This window comes from Tyto alba, unplaced genomic scaffold (genome assembly GCF_018691265.1).
Source record: "Tyto alba isolate M040663 unplaced genomic scaffold, T.alba_DEE_v4.0 Super-Scaffold_26, whole genome shotgun sequence".
NCBI classification, from domain to species: domain Eukaryota; kingdom Metazoa; phylum Chordata; class Aves; order Strigiformes; family Tytonidae; genus Tyto; species Tyto alba.
The window spans coordinates 1,131,692-1,145,918 of NW_024881300.1; the positions used below are offsets into that span (position 1 = coordinate 1,131,692).

The window sequence follows — 14,227 nt, forward strand, 5'->3', positions numbered from 1 at the left end:
TTTGGCTGTGAATTTGCAAAACCTCTAGTATGCAAAAAATTTACCTGAAGACGAAACATGCAAAAGGACTGGAATACTCACTGACTCTGGGAGCTGTCGTTAAAATAGATTGATGTGTCTGGGCCCCTATGATCATGCTCACAAAACTTCCCCTGCTGCAATGGACTGCATTGAAGAACCCAAATCCAAAGGGATCTCCAGTGCACAGTGACCTCAGTTCAGGTAAAGTCCAAGGTAATCATTCCACCCTCCACTGATTTGGCGCTATCTCCCAGAAAGCACTTTCTGCCCTAGATAACACATTTAGCTCGATGTGTGAAACTGCTGGACTCAAAGCTGAGAGTGACCTCTTCTCTTCCAGGATTCAGCCATTCATTTTCAACAAGACTGAGGAAAATTAACCAAGTTGATCAGAAGACTTAGCATATTCAACATTGCCAGGCATGCAGGTCAATTCTCAGAGCAGACAGGCAAAGGAAAGAATCGGGCAATTCTTCAAGCAAAGGCAGCAGAGGGTGTAGGGGACACAGTGATGATGGGAGAAGTGCTCCCAGCAGTGGTCCCCAAGTCCTGCTGACCCACAGGCAGCAACGCTAAGTTAGCAGTGTGCTGTGGACAACTTTGTACTCTTGTGGAATAACTTTTCTACTCCCACAGCACACTTCATTCCTCTGCAGAGTCCTCAGGGGAACACGTGGCCAGCGTGCCACATTTTGGGAACAACTACCCAAGAGACTTACTTTGTCTATTCTTTATTGAGGTCTGTTCTTCCTGGATTGTGGTGTCTGTGACTCTGGCAAAGGCAGTTGCTGTCGAACAGTACCCATGATGAACCAAGTATGACGAAACCATACTAGAAAAGAAGAAAATACATACAGATTAGGAGACAACGGTAAAACAGAGTAATCACACTGGAGAAAAAAAGTCAACACAATAGATGTTGCAATTTCAGTGACCACGCTCAACTTGCTTAGGACATAACCAGGGTCCTACTGTTGGGTCCAGACAGTGTAAATTTACAAGATAGGCACCTTGTCCTCAGCAAACAGAAGGGAGGCTCTGAATTCACCTTATGGGAAAAAAATAAATAAATTAAGACTCCCAATGCATATGCAGTATTTATTTATTTATTTAACGACTGCTGTCCAAGAGTCACTTGAAAGACCTGAGTACTGTGTTACTGCTAGTGATGTCCTATATAGCTAGAACACCTGAACCTCAGAGAGCCTTATGGCTTTCAAGTAGGTCTCCAAAAAAAGATTCTGGTCCAGAGCTTCTTCCGTCACTTATTTTGTCAGTAATTATATCTTTGGTAGTTGAATCTCCTTATTAATTCCACAAAGTCACAGATACTTCTATCTGCTGATTCAGAAAAAGTAGACTGTCAACATTGATTTTACAAACATTAGCACAGTTTTAAGTTGTATTTTCAAAAAATGTTGGGGATGGGGAGGTAGTATCACTGTCAGAAAACAAACACAACAAAAATGTCTTTCTGAACAGACCATTTCTAAAGCACTTGTGCCTTCCCAGGATATGGAAGGTAAATGTTAACGCTCACTGGATTTTAACAAAACCTAAAAAGCTAACACAGGATTTCAAAGCTTCCAGTGATGAATCTCAAAATAGGCTTCTCATGATGAAGCTGGTATTGATCCAGTCAAGTCACAGCTCAAAACACACATTCAACTTGGCTGCTTTCAGTACAAGACAGAAGTATTTTATGAGTCAGCAACAATTTTCAGGCATAACATTGTAAGCAGGTGTGTAATTTTTAAAACTTGTTTTAAAAATCAAGTGCTCCTGATCACTCCTGCTACAAGACATCCCCTTTGCCCTTGGCATGGTACAGACAGGTGGAATAGAGTGCATCCTCCTCTGTCAAACCCAGCAGCCAGGTCACCCTGCCTCAGCCTGAAACACTGCAACAGTGAACTCAGGCTGAAACACTGAACACAGTGATCCAGGCTGGCAGGAATGGAGAGGAAAAGCCAACTCTTGTTTCAGTGTATTTCAGTGAACAAAGTCAAAGGCTGCAAAGATTTAAATGCTCTACAAAGCTGTACAAAAACTGAGCTCCTCTCTATGCTGCTTCTGCCCGTGGCATCACAGGAAGCGTCCTTGCGTGGGTACACAGCAGTATTACATGCTGGTCATTATGCCAGGCTAATTTTCAGCAATGCCTGATCAGTTCTGTGTCTCAGCTACTTACTACAGCAGTGCTGCACACTCTCAAACATTCAGCAGCATGTCTGCATCCATTTCCCGAAGTTCTGGAGGAACATTATTGCACTCCGCTGCGACCTACGTGACATGTTCATGCAGACAAAAACCTTTCAGGATCCCAGGTTCTCCGAAGCAAAAGCTGTTACTGCTTGGGAGCCACGGCTGAAGCTTGTTGAAAGCAGAAGTGCTCACATCACAGGAGCAGCTATCCCGGTGCTGCATCTAAGGGTGCTTCTCTCACCTAGAGCGGTCATGGTGGTAGTACCATGACTGCCTGTGGTTTTTTCTTCTTTGAAACAGAACTCGACTGCACACTTCTCTGTACAAATCATGAAGTTTTCCTCCTTCTGCATAGCACCACTTACATTCTGAAACAAACAATGCTGAGTCTTCCCGCTTTATCGGAAATAGGGACCTACATCGTTCCTCCTCCCATAATCAACCACACCAGCTGACCTCAAGTCTCAGATGACTCCTACTCAGATTCTTCATGGCAAGAGCTAAAAATATTAGAGATCCTGTAAGACTGTAACAACACACAAAGAATATGATTATCCACGTGAGTCCCTGTCAAGGTTTCAAGTACTTGAAAACCTTGTCAGATCGGCCTCTCCAGTGGCAGCACATCCAGGGGTGCAACACATGAAAAATTCTGCCAGGCTAATTCTTCCTCTGCTCTCCAGGGAGGCGCTCCCTACAGCAAAACTTTCCCATGACAGCCTCTCTAAGACTGCACCCCTCAGGATCTGTCAGGTAGGAGAGTCTTTGAAGAGAAGGAAATGCTTAGCTGCACAGTTAGAGATTAAATAAGATGCTACAAACCCTAACAAAGCCACAGGACAAGAAAATATTGGCCCCAGAGCTTGGAGATCCGACCTGAAACAGCTGGGCTCCTAATGTGAGGTAAAAGCCCTGACTTAAACCTGTCTATGGAGAGAATGAAGATGGGAAACTTGATGCTAATTCTTAAAAAGAAGTCCAAATGAGATAGGAGGAACTCCAGAGTGGTGACCATGACATCTCTACCATGCACGTCAGAAGGAACAATTCTGGAGAACACGAAGAACAAATAGAGTGATAAACTGGTCCTACCACAGAAGAATCAACAGCTTTTGTAAAGGGAAGGTCCAATGTGGCAAAATATTCAGTTAAATAATGGGGTGGCAAGAAATGATCAGTTTTACCAGAGAAAGGAAAAAATACTCTAGTGCTACAGGAACCTGTGCTATTAACATATTCACAAAACCAGACCAGTGCTCTTACCCAATACAGGTGCTTTTATGTTCAAAGATGCAGGGCACACACTTTTTTTCAGAACAAGTTGCCTTTTGAGCACTAGCAACTAAGTATTTCCATTTAAATATCAACGAACCTCTTCTTTCTCCCCGGCTGCTAAGCAAGCTTTCTGAAAGAGGATCCTGTCTTTCAACAGCCTGATAAGATGCGTTGCAGACATAAAGTCAACCATCCGGTATATCAAAATGAAAATTAACACTAAAGTCAATGCCAGTTGTTACATCTCATTCATGCTGGGTCAGACCAAACACCCAACTAGCCCAGTACTTGTACCTCCCAACTGGCAAAAGCAAATGACTAGAAAAAAATAAAGGAACAAGGCACATCTGAAATAATACTTTTTCTCATCACTCTTCCAGCTTCCAATGATCAGTCAGATACTTCCTGTCCTAGAGGTGGTAACTCTCTACAACGTAGGTCCGACAGATTTTTCTTTCTAATAATGTCTCCAGCCACTTTTTGAACCCATGCTGTTTTCAAGGTATCTTATGAGGATTCAGCAATGAGCCTTGTTAAACCTCATACAGTTGGCCTCGGCCCATCGCTCCAGACTGTCCAGATCTCTCTGTGGAGCCTTCCTACCCTTAAGCAGATCAACACTACCACCCAACTTGGTGCTGTCTGCAAGCTTACTGAGGATGCACTCCATCCCCTCGTCCAGATCATTGATAAAGATATTTAACAGAACTGGCCCCAGTGCTGAGCCCTGGGGAACACCACTTGTGACCAGCCACCGACTCGATTTAATTCCATTCACCACCACTCTCTGGGCCTGGCCATCCAGCCAGATTTTCACCCAGAGAAGAGTACACCCATCCAAGCCACCAGCAGCCAGTTTCTCCAGTCGAATGCCGGGGGAAATGGTGTCAAAGGCTTTACTAAATTCTAGCTAGACAACATCAACAGCCTTTCCCTCATCCATTAAGTGGTTCACCTTGTCACAAGGTCACCTGATGCCCTTTAATTCTTGCAGTACAACTGTTCCTTCACCATCTTCTCAAGGCTATTCAAGATATTTTTTTCACACTTCTGACTTACCCCTCACAATCATATCCTTCAATGCTGTGGGTCTGTACATTTGTTCCCTGCCTTACACCCACCCCATATCTTTGTACATCCTGCCTTATTTTCTTTCCATGCTTTTCTCACTGCTGCTGCATACTTTTGGAGAGAAAGAACTGAAGCATCACATGGTATTCACATTAAGGGTGCATCACATTCACACAGTGACAGAATTATTTTTGTCCTCTGCTTTTCCCCTAACAAATCCTAGCATTTTTTTTTTTCTGCTTGCTAATAAATAAATGAGCTGACACTTCCATGCAATAATTCATCATAGCCCAGAGATCTCATTCCTTCCTTGAGGGTCCCTTCTTCCCAGTCATTTCTGAACAGCCTCAACACCACAGATACCACCAGCATGCATCCAGGTCCCTCTACAGTCTCCTCCTCCCAAAGTGACAATCCCTCACCCACTCATTCTCTCTCCAGCCTCTCTTTTAAACAACTCATGATCCACATCGGACATGTGCCCTCAGCCTCTGGCTGCACAGTCCACCCATAGTTTGCAGCAAGGGAACTTCTCAAAAGCCTTTTGAACTTCCAAGACAAAGACAGCAGCCCAAGAACCATATCCACACATCTGCTGACCCCTCTTTGCAAAACCCACATCCTATTTCTCCACATGTCCAATACATCTGCCCTTCAGCAGTGCTTCTACAGACTTGTCCGAGCCAGACATCAAGGTTCTCTCATCCCACTGCTTCCTGACTCTCTTCTGAAACCCTTCATGAAACATGGCACCATACACACCATCCTCCCCTTCTCTTGACCCAAGGCAGTTTGAAGAGAAACTGTTCCACAGTGACAGGTTCACCTGTTTTCTCCTCAAGTCACATTAGGACTCTGGGTAAATATCTGATCCCAGAGACTTTCTCCACTTCCCCTCGCCTATTTCTTCCAGTGCTTCTTTGACAGATGCTTCAATCCCAGACAGAGCCTCTGCCAAGTCCCTCACAAAGAATTGTCCCAGCATGACAACATACCTCATTTCTGGACACACAGGAAAAGAATTCAATTGGATATGGCCTTATCTTCCCCAGGGTATCTTTTTATACTGCAAATCTCTACAGGCCCTACAAACTCTGGCAGGCCTCCTGCTCCTTATTTTCTTGAAGAAATACATTATTATTGTTGTTGTTGTTGCTGTTGTCGTTATTATTATTATCACCATCATCATCATCATTATTAACATTATTATCATTCTCATTATTATTTTCAATACCTCCTGCTAGTTGCTTTTCAAAGGCTTTTCTGGTTGCCCTGAATTATCTGCAAGTAACTAAATACAAGACTAGCAGAAAACAAGAACAATCACACGGATGCAATCATCGCTGCCTCTAAGTCTCCTGGATGACAGTGCCCAGTATCAGGTGTTTAGGGAAAGGATACAATAAAAAGGTGAAACACAGAGCTATCTGTAATCAGAGATATAAACAGTAAAAGATAAAAGCAACAGCCATAGATTTAGGAGTTTAAAACATAACTATGGAATTGGCCTCCATGAATTACTGTGAATATTTAAATGTGTATCTTTTAAAATCCACTTATACTTAAACCACCACAACTTCTTGCAGCAGCAAGTCCCACAGTTTCATTAGTGAAAAAAAAAAAACGTTGTTTTTAAGTCAGAAGGTGCATTTTCCTCAATTCTTGTGTTTAGAAAAACAGTGAAAAATCACTTTCTAGTCATGCTCTTCACGGTGTAAATGACTGACAGGCAACTACAGTCCACCTCCCTCAATTACCTGTTTCCAAGCTGTGGAGCCTTAGTCAACTCTGTCTTTCTTCAGGCAGAAGATACTCCTGACCTCTGACAACTCTTGTCAATTGTTCTCATCAAGTTCCACTCAACCCTTTTTGCAATGGGAAATGCATTCAATATTCATAAATTTATAAAGTGCCATAACTGTGTTTTCAGTTAGGTTGGGTTTGAAAGTCTTTGGTTTAGGCTATTTCTTGCTCTTTCATTTCTGAATTCAGCTGACTTACATACAGGCTTTTCTCCTATGTTAGAGTTTTTATGGTGTCCTCTCCACTCCCCTTCCCCCAGTGCATCACCTCAAAGTGTATGTTCTTCCATTCCTACAAGCTTTCATGCAGTCTTTGGCTGAAAACTTCTCCCATTTCTTTTACATTTGAAATAGCAGCAATCTACACAGGAAAGACTATTAAACAACAAAACAGAGGGTAAAACAATTTGAGCAAAATGCACTGGCGATTTTTGCCATAAGAAAGCACAAATTAGCATTAAAAAAGTATTTAAAGCCTAACAAAATGAAAGAAGCTGAACACCAGAACAGAGACTTACTTCTGCAGCATGGCTTGCCACTCGCCTAGTCTGTCTCCTATGGGAAACCGCTTAATGGTGCTCTGAATCTTCGCTCGCCACTCCCTCATGTAGTCCTCAATGTCGAACACAAATGGCTGCTGCCCAAAGTTGGCATCGACTATCTCTCCTGGAGTCTGGAGACCCACTGTAGGGTAGAGATTTGACTGGGAAGGAAGAAAAAGAAACCTGTATTAAACCCAGCTTTCTCTTTCTGGTTCCAGTTACATGGTTTGGTGAGACAAAAGAGCTGCTCTTTAAATTGAAAAATGTAATGGAATAGGAAGGAGCAACAGCTCTTTAGGTACATCTCAAGGAAGCCCATGACTTATTGTGCAGTTATAAGTTATTGCATACAAGCAGAACAATGGGTTCAAACTCCCAGCAGTCTACGATCGATGTCGTAACTGCTGTCTATGGCATGTCCACTTTTTGGCTTAGTTTTCTGCAATTTCTACCAAAGGTCAAGTGCCAACAAATAGTAATAAAAAAAATGAAAGGGGCGTCATCTCAATCAACAGATCTATGTGTTCTCCACTGTTTCAAGTGGACTCTTTTATTCCTTGGAAGTTGCTGTCTGAATGTTTTACATCTCTGATGAAAAGGGAAGGGATGGTAGTGCAGCTCTTGAGGTTAGGACTTTGATGATCCCGAGACAGCAAACCATCCGCACAAGAAATTTCACTACTGACAGATGAATTTCATTTTAAGAACAAGCATATGGATCCAAATGGAAGCTCTGACCTGCTACTGTAATATGGGGAAAAGAAAAAAGTTACCACCGTGAAAACACCTATAAAATTCAGACAATAACTGAGCTTCCAAAGATGATCCAATTGAAAATACGTGGTCAAAGTCTATCTAGAAGTACTCTGAATTCAGGGTATTTTAAGAACAAGTTTATGGATATGAACTGAATCCCTGAGCCCACTTAAATGTGGGGAAAAAGAGAAATGGCATCAGAAAAGGTGTAAGGGTATCTAGTTCTCATCGCTCTGGATCACATTTTTTAAGAGCTTGTTCCATTCACTGTCATGTTACTTTTCTGCAGCACAAATTACTTTTCTGTTTGCAACACAAACTTCACTAATCCTCTGCTTCAGAGCATCTGCTGATAGCCTGTGGGGTTTAGGAAGAAATCTCTCTCATGCCACTCATGAACTGTTTGGTCTTGGGTTTTTTCACTTTGCTCTAACACAACGGAGACTGACACAGCCAGAACCCAGACACTGGACAAGGCACACAGGTGCACACAATGAAACTGAAGTCTGGGAGGTGCCTGGTTGTGGTGTCTTGCTCATGGTTGAACCATGCCAGGTGTTAGATCAGTGCAGACCTCTCTCTAGGTCAAATCAGCGAGAACTACTACTGGTGGTTAAATGATCATCCTAAGGAAAGCTAGGATGATTCTCCCCTCTACAGCAAGGGGCATGGGCTTTCCTACAACTATCTGGAAAATTTATTCAACTAATTCTTCACTATTGCAGAGACCTAAGACATTGGCAATGTCAGTGGACTCTCCTTAAGATCTACTGTAGTTGTGGACTTTACTTTTTTCTAAAGGTATTAAGACTGTTACGAGGTGGAACTCGGCAGAATTCTAAACACACTGGCAAAAACGGAGCCAGCATGTCGTGGGAAGTGATTTCTTCTCCCTGCTTTCACTGGCATGGCTACATCTGCAGTATTCTGCTTGGTTCCCCACCTCCACATCCACATCCCCAGGACAAGAAAGACGTTCACAAACGGGGTCCAGCGAAGATGGTCGGAGGGCTGGAGTGCATGGCATACAAGGAGAGGCTGAGAGTATTAGCTTGGAGAAGGCAAAAGGGAAAATCTAACTATAAATCTTCCACTCCAAAAAGGGAGGTGATAAAAAAGATGGAGACAGATTCTTCTCAAGGGTGTTCAGTGAAAGGGCAATGGACACAGGCTGCAGTCAGGGAAATTCTCATGGGACATAAGAAAGAAATTCCTCCTTGTGAGGATGATTAAGGACTGGAACAGGTTCCCAGAGAGACTGCAGCATCTCTGTCCTCAGAGATTTTCAAAACTCAACTAGATAAGGTCCTGACCAACCTGCTCTAATTTTGAAATTTAAAAAATGTCAAAAAACAAAGGAAAAAAATTAATCTATAAATATACGGCCTGGAAATTGAAATCAGAAATCAGGATGATTGCATCATTGCTGACGCAGCACACATCCTCCTTTCCTACCCTCACACCAAGGAAGTCACTGGGATAGAAGGGTGTGCAAAGAAAATACAGCACGATACAGGAAGAGCTACCAGAGGAAAACACCATATCTACAGGTCAGTCTCTCCTTTCTTTCAAACCTAGCTGACAAGGAAATATTTCTAATGAGGGATCAGATCTCTTCCACAGTCCACACTTTAGACTTTTTTATTAACTTAACTTTTTAGTAAGATGAACCTAAAGACTTCCAAAGCCAGGAATCACGACACCTAAAATACTTGGAAGTTTTAAGTAAAAAAACACAAGTTACAATATATTACATTATTTTTTCAGCCACTTTTGGGTGTGCTCATCTTTGAGGGGAAGCTGCCCACGCCCAACTTCTCTCAAGTCATCTCCAAGCTAAAACTCCATTTTTCACATGTGGGATGTGTCCTCTCTGTTTAGCAACTGTTGGGAACCACACGTATCTCCACCACCCTGCCAGATGCAGGGAGACATCCTCCCAGAGCCCACTGACCAGGCAGATGCCAAGCTCCCGAGGCACACCTTCCCCATGACATTTGGACCACCTCTTGCCTCTGACATCGGTGGCCAGTTGCTCACAATCCCCTAGTTTGTCTTGACTTGGTTTTTAACCCCCTGGTCCCTTTGCACCCCAGCAATCCCACCCTGGGCTCCTCCACATTCTGCTTTTCACATCTCCTATTAATTCAGCAAACCACCAGGCAGGATAAACCTGATATGGGCTTGTGTAAATAAGAGAGTTAGGCCTAAGCATTGACTTAAATTGGTAAAAAGGGGGAAAACTCCCTCTGTGGGATAGTCACTTGTATTTGCAAGCAGTTATTTTTGTATTAACTTCAGCCTGTGCTAAGCCAAAATGTAATTTCTTCCCTTGCTGTGTTTTCGTACAAATGCAAACACCCTTTAGAGGGAACTGAAACAAGCTGAAGCAAATATGCTTTACCATGTGTGAGACTTATCATAACAAAATGTGGCTTTCAACTGAAAGTATCCATTTCAACTTTCTAACATTGCGAATATTGCAAAATATTGTCTTCATCATTTGCCTCTGAAAGGGGAATTTTGCAATAAGTACTTCAAGGAAACAATTTTTAGACTAGTAATGTTTTGAAGGGTCAAATTAATTCCTTGTGTAGTCTCACTGACATGCCAATCCTAAAAGTTATTTAAGCTTGAAGGGTGTAAAAGTAATGGGGCTTATTGGCCAAGCTCCTCACTCATGTGCGCTATCAGTCAGCTTCATCATCACAACGCAAGAAAAAGTTTTCAACCTACAGCCCCTCCCTGGGGGATTTCAGTAATTAGGTATGGAAGAGAGGCAGAGCCAAAAAACGTGTGTCAAGCTGCTCAAACCAGAGAACCTTAAGGGTCACTCAGGTAAGACTGCTGTTTCCATTCCCGTTTGCAGTTAAATTTTTAGACTGCTGCTTTAGCAGGTGAAGAACATAGATTACATCATGCATCTTCCATATGGTGGATGTTTTCTTTACCTTATAATGAATGGATATTGTGCTCGAGCCTGGATCGCGCTGCTATAATAAATGAAAAATACCACTTGCATGTTCTGTCAACTTCCAATTCCCTACTACCTCAAGACTTCTACAATCTCTGACAACAGGCATAATATTTAAACCAAAAGTCTATCTTGGGTTTGGCATCCCCTTCTTCAGGAAAGGGCAGTAACCTCAAGTGTTTGGAAGAGCAACCGAGAAGCCATGGACCAAGGGAGTAAAAAGGGCCATAAAAGGACATGGAATACATAGGCATCTGCAAGGGTGAAGGGAAGAAGACAGTAATTCAAGGGAAGGATATTGGAAGAGGAGGATGGAAACGGTTGAAGTTGGGTGCAGTCATCCTTAGGATGAAGCTGACAACACAGCAGTGGAGCCATTTAGCACATGGAGAGGAACGTCCAAAATCCACCTGGAGGCAGAAGTCTCCTGCCCTCTCTTGCATCCACAGTCAGGGGGAGAAATGACTCAGTCAAGCATCTTTTTAACGAGAAATTATCTCAGGGAGGATAATTCTCAACAGTAGGAGACCTACAGGGTATCCACTCTTCTCCTTACTGGCCCAGAAAAACAGTGTTATGGATGAGTTGCTGCTGTAAAAGCCAGGAGATTTTCACAGAAAACAACTCAGCCAACTCTGGCTGGTAAAAGGCACAGAGATACCATTCAACCATTGGAGACTCCGCCACATGGCATTTTTGAATAGCTGATCCAAAAAAAGACCACCTGACCAGATCTTCCTTCAGTTTTAATACTAACCCAAAATCTCTTCTGCACAGGACACATAGACAAATGAGCATGAGATCCTGTAAGGATAATCTGGTGAGATCAAGAAACAGCAGGATGGGGGGACGCTCCTGGGTTCAGGAGGGTTTTGAATTCAATCTCTGTGGCACTGTCAGACCTCCCTGCTGCAAGAACCCTTCTGTCTGGTCTGCTCCCATGCATCTTCCCCAGCTGTTCATCCCCTGTTTGTAACAGAGAGTCAACACTGGTGTGAACAGCCTAAAAGTGCACCTTAAATGTATACATCAGCTCACTGTGCACTCCTGGATCAAAAGATGCAAGTTAAGCTAAGCAGGACAGGTAATTTCAGCCTGCCAAATCGGTGTTGCAAAGCCCTACAGGAACAGTTTTGCTGTAAATGGCAAAATAATGGTATGTGTGTTGGATAGCTATTTTTGGTTGATAAGATCCTAAACAGTAAATATCTATCTATCCTAACACGAAGACTGCTCTCATCTCAGAAAGAGCAGTGTAGCCAAATGAGAACACAAAGTGGTGAAAAAAATTAGAAGGAATATGGTAAAACTGATTCCTAATGTAATCTATACTCAGAGGGAAAACCAAGAGCACCTAAACCAAGGGGTATATCACAGAAGTGTCTTCCTGCCATGGATGCAAGGTTGTCACAAGACCTCACACCAAAAGGTTAATATAATGGACAGGTAAAATACTCTTTCACTTGAATAAACTGTACTTGTTTCAAGTGAATAAACTACTGTGAAACAACCCACATAAAGAGGGCTTCTGGTTTACAATACACTGCAACGTTACCAAGTTCAAAGAGCCTAGGAACCAAACAATAATAAATTTAAAAAAAAAGCTGTATTAACAGTGGATATGAAAAGGCAAATTAAATAACTGGAACATCCTTCAGCATAGACACTGGCTGAGATATGGCAGAGAGCTATAAAGCCAGAAATCCCATTGGGAAGGTGAACAGGTACTAGCCATTATTTCTCACAACACAAAAATTAGAGGAACAAAATAATTTTTTTTGGCAGGAGGTACAAAATAAAGAAAAGCAAGCTTTCTTCCACACAACATGGAGGTCAGTCAAGAAAATCAGTCACTTTGGAGGCCTAAACAAGTTATAGGAACTAAGAAATTCCACAGAGGAAATTCACTTGGGGTTATCAAATGCAAAGACAGTAGTGCAACCTCAGGGAGAAGAAGTTCAATGTATGAAAGAAATGGATGCAGTGGGTGTATTTATTGGCATATGCCTGACCTGGTTTTATCTTTTTTTCCTAAGCACCTGCTCCTTGTACAGAAACATGTGGGTCTGAAAAAGAGCAATCATTTTTTTTTTTGTTCTTGACCCACTGTGAAAGTTGTACTTTTGTAAAACCCAACTAGAGGTTACTGCCTGGTGTAACTCAGCAGGTGTCACTGCCCTCAAGGGTAACTCAGTGTGGGGGCTGGTGAATCAGAGGAGTAACTATCAGCCCCACATGGATGCCAAACACGTTCCTTCCTTCAGCAATTTCATGAACTGGTTACTCATCATGGGCGGAGGCTTGTCAAAAACCTGTGCAATGAGCTCACACATTACAGCCAGCTAAGCCTGACCTTCATGCCCAGAAATACCCTGCTGCAAGACTTGGACGAGACAGGAAGAAGCTGAGAATAATACCATTAGGCATTTTTCGGCTCTCTGATGATGGGGCATGAGAGGCTACTCAATGACTTTGCATAAATACTCCCCGCAGTCAAAGCTGTATTTGGAAGACTGTGACCTGTAACGAAGTTTGAATTTTTGCTTTAATTCCAGCAGAAGGAGCAACATATTTTTAGAGGTGGTGAGGGATGACAGGAGGCATGTGAGTAGCCCACAAACCCAACCACAGGATTACGAAGTTTCAGAAAAAGGAGCATCCACATCATTCAGTAATGCGTGTTACCATTTTTTAACAGGGCATCAAACAGGAAAAAAAAAAAAATCACACCCCCACACTCTTCCCCCTCCCTTCTGTTTGCATCCTTAGTTAAAATACTGAAAATAGGTGTACTTACAGGGAGGTCTGTAAAGGCTATACCTGTGGGGGGAAAAATATTAGAATTAAAAAGACAAAGGACTTTTTTCCCTGCTTGGCTACATCCTTAGCATTCTACAAAATGTTACTGCATTTCAATAAATCCCAGCTCTGATCCTGCATTTCACCACCTGTCATATTCAGAAGTAACTTCCCTCCCCAGCCCCCTCCTCTGCAAGGTTTTGCATCTGGAGAAAGGTTCAGGGAAAAGCCTAAATGTTTCAGATATCTCTCCCAAAAATTTGTTTTTCTGAAAAGCAGTTTGTCTTTTCTTTGCTTCTCCCTTTGTTGCTATGAAGGAGTTGGTTTTCAAGACTCACTTTGGCTTTAGAAACATTTTTTTACTATAATGCTGCTTCGGTTTAGGCTGTAACTACTTCTCCTTACCAGCCGGAGAGACAGGAATGAACATTCAACACTTTGCATTACAGCTGGGGAACAGCCTTGCAACAAGACCAAGCTGCAGCCAGAGAAATACTGTGCAGGGAACAGCTTCATCCTTAACTATGCTGCTACAGCTCCAAATATGAGATAGAGAAAAAAGTGTATGGGTTCTCCTTTTATTCACATTTGGCATACCAGAAAAGAGATATTTAAACAGAGGCAGACGTTGCCTAAGGTGGCTAACAGTTGTGACCAGAGACAATGCTCAGCTACAGAGCCAGGCTACCCCCAGAGACAGCTCTGCAATGCTCTGATCTGAGTTAGGTGCGAGGTACCGTTCAGGAGGAGGGTGCCTCTCCTCCTCCTCCCCCTCCCCGGGT

At 42.7% G+C, this 14,227-nt stretch overlaps 1 protein-coding gene across 3 annotated transcripts in view; it reads right to left on the reverse strand.

The window, feature by feature from the left end:
- RANBP10 (RAN binding protein 10) overlaps positions 1–14,227 on the reverse strand; it is an 88,736-nt gene that overhangs the window by 19,676 nt on the left and 54,833 nt on the right. For 2 of the 3 annotated variants that reach the window (XM_032985338.2, XM_032985337.2), the window contains exons 5-7: positions 13,444–13,466; positions 6,893–7,077; positions 741–853 (exon numbers count right to left, since the gene is read on the reverse strand). In XM_032985338.2, coding sequence (XP_032841229.1) covers positions 741–853; positions 6,893–7,077; positions 13,444–13,466 — 321 coding nt within the window. Of the gene's footprint in view, positions 1–740; positions 854–6,892; positions 7,078–13,063; positions 13,159–13,443; positions 13,467–14,227 lie in introns of those variants that run through there. The other variant, XM_032985339.2, reaches the window with a different exon arrangement.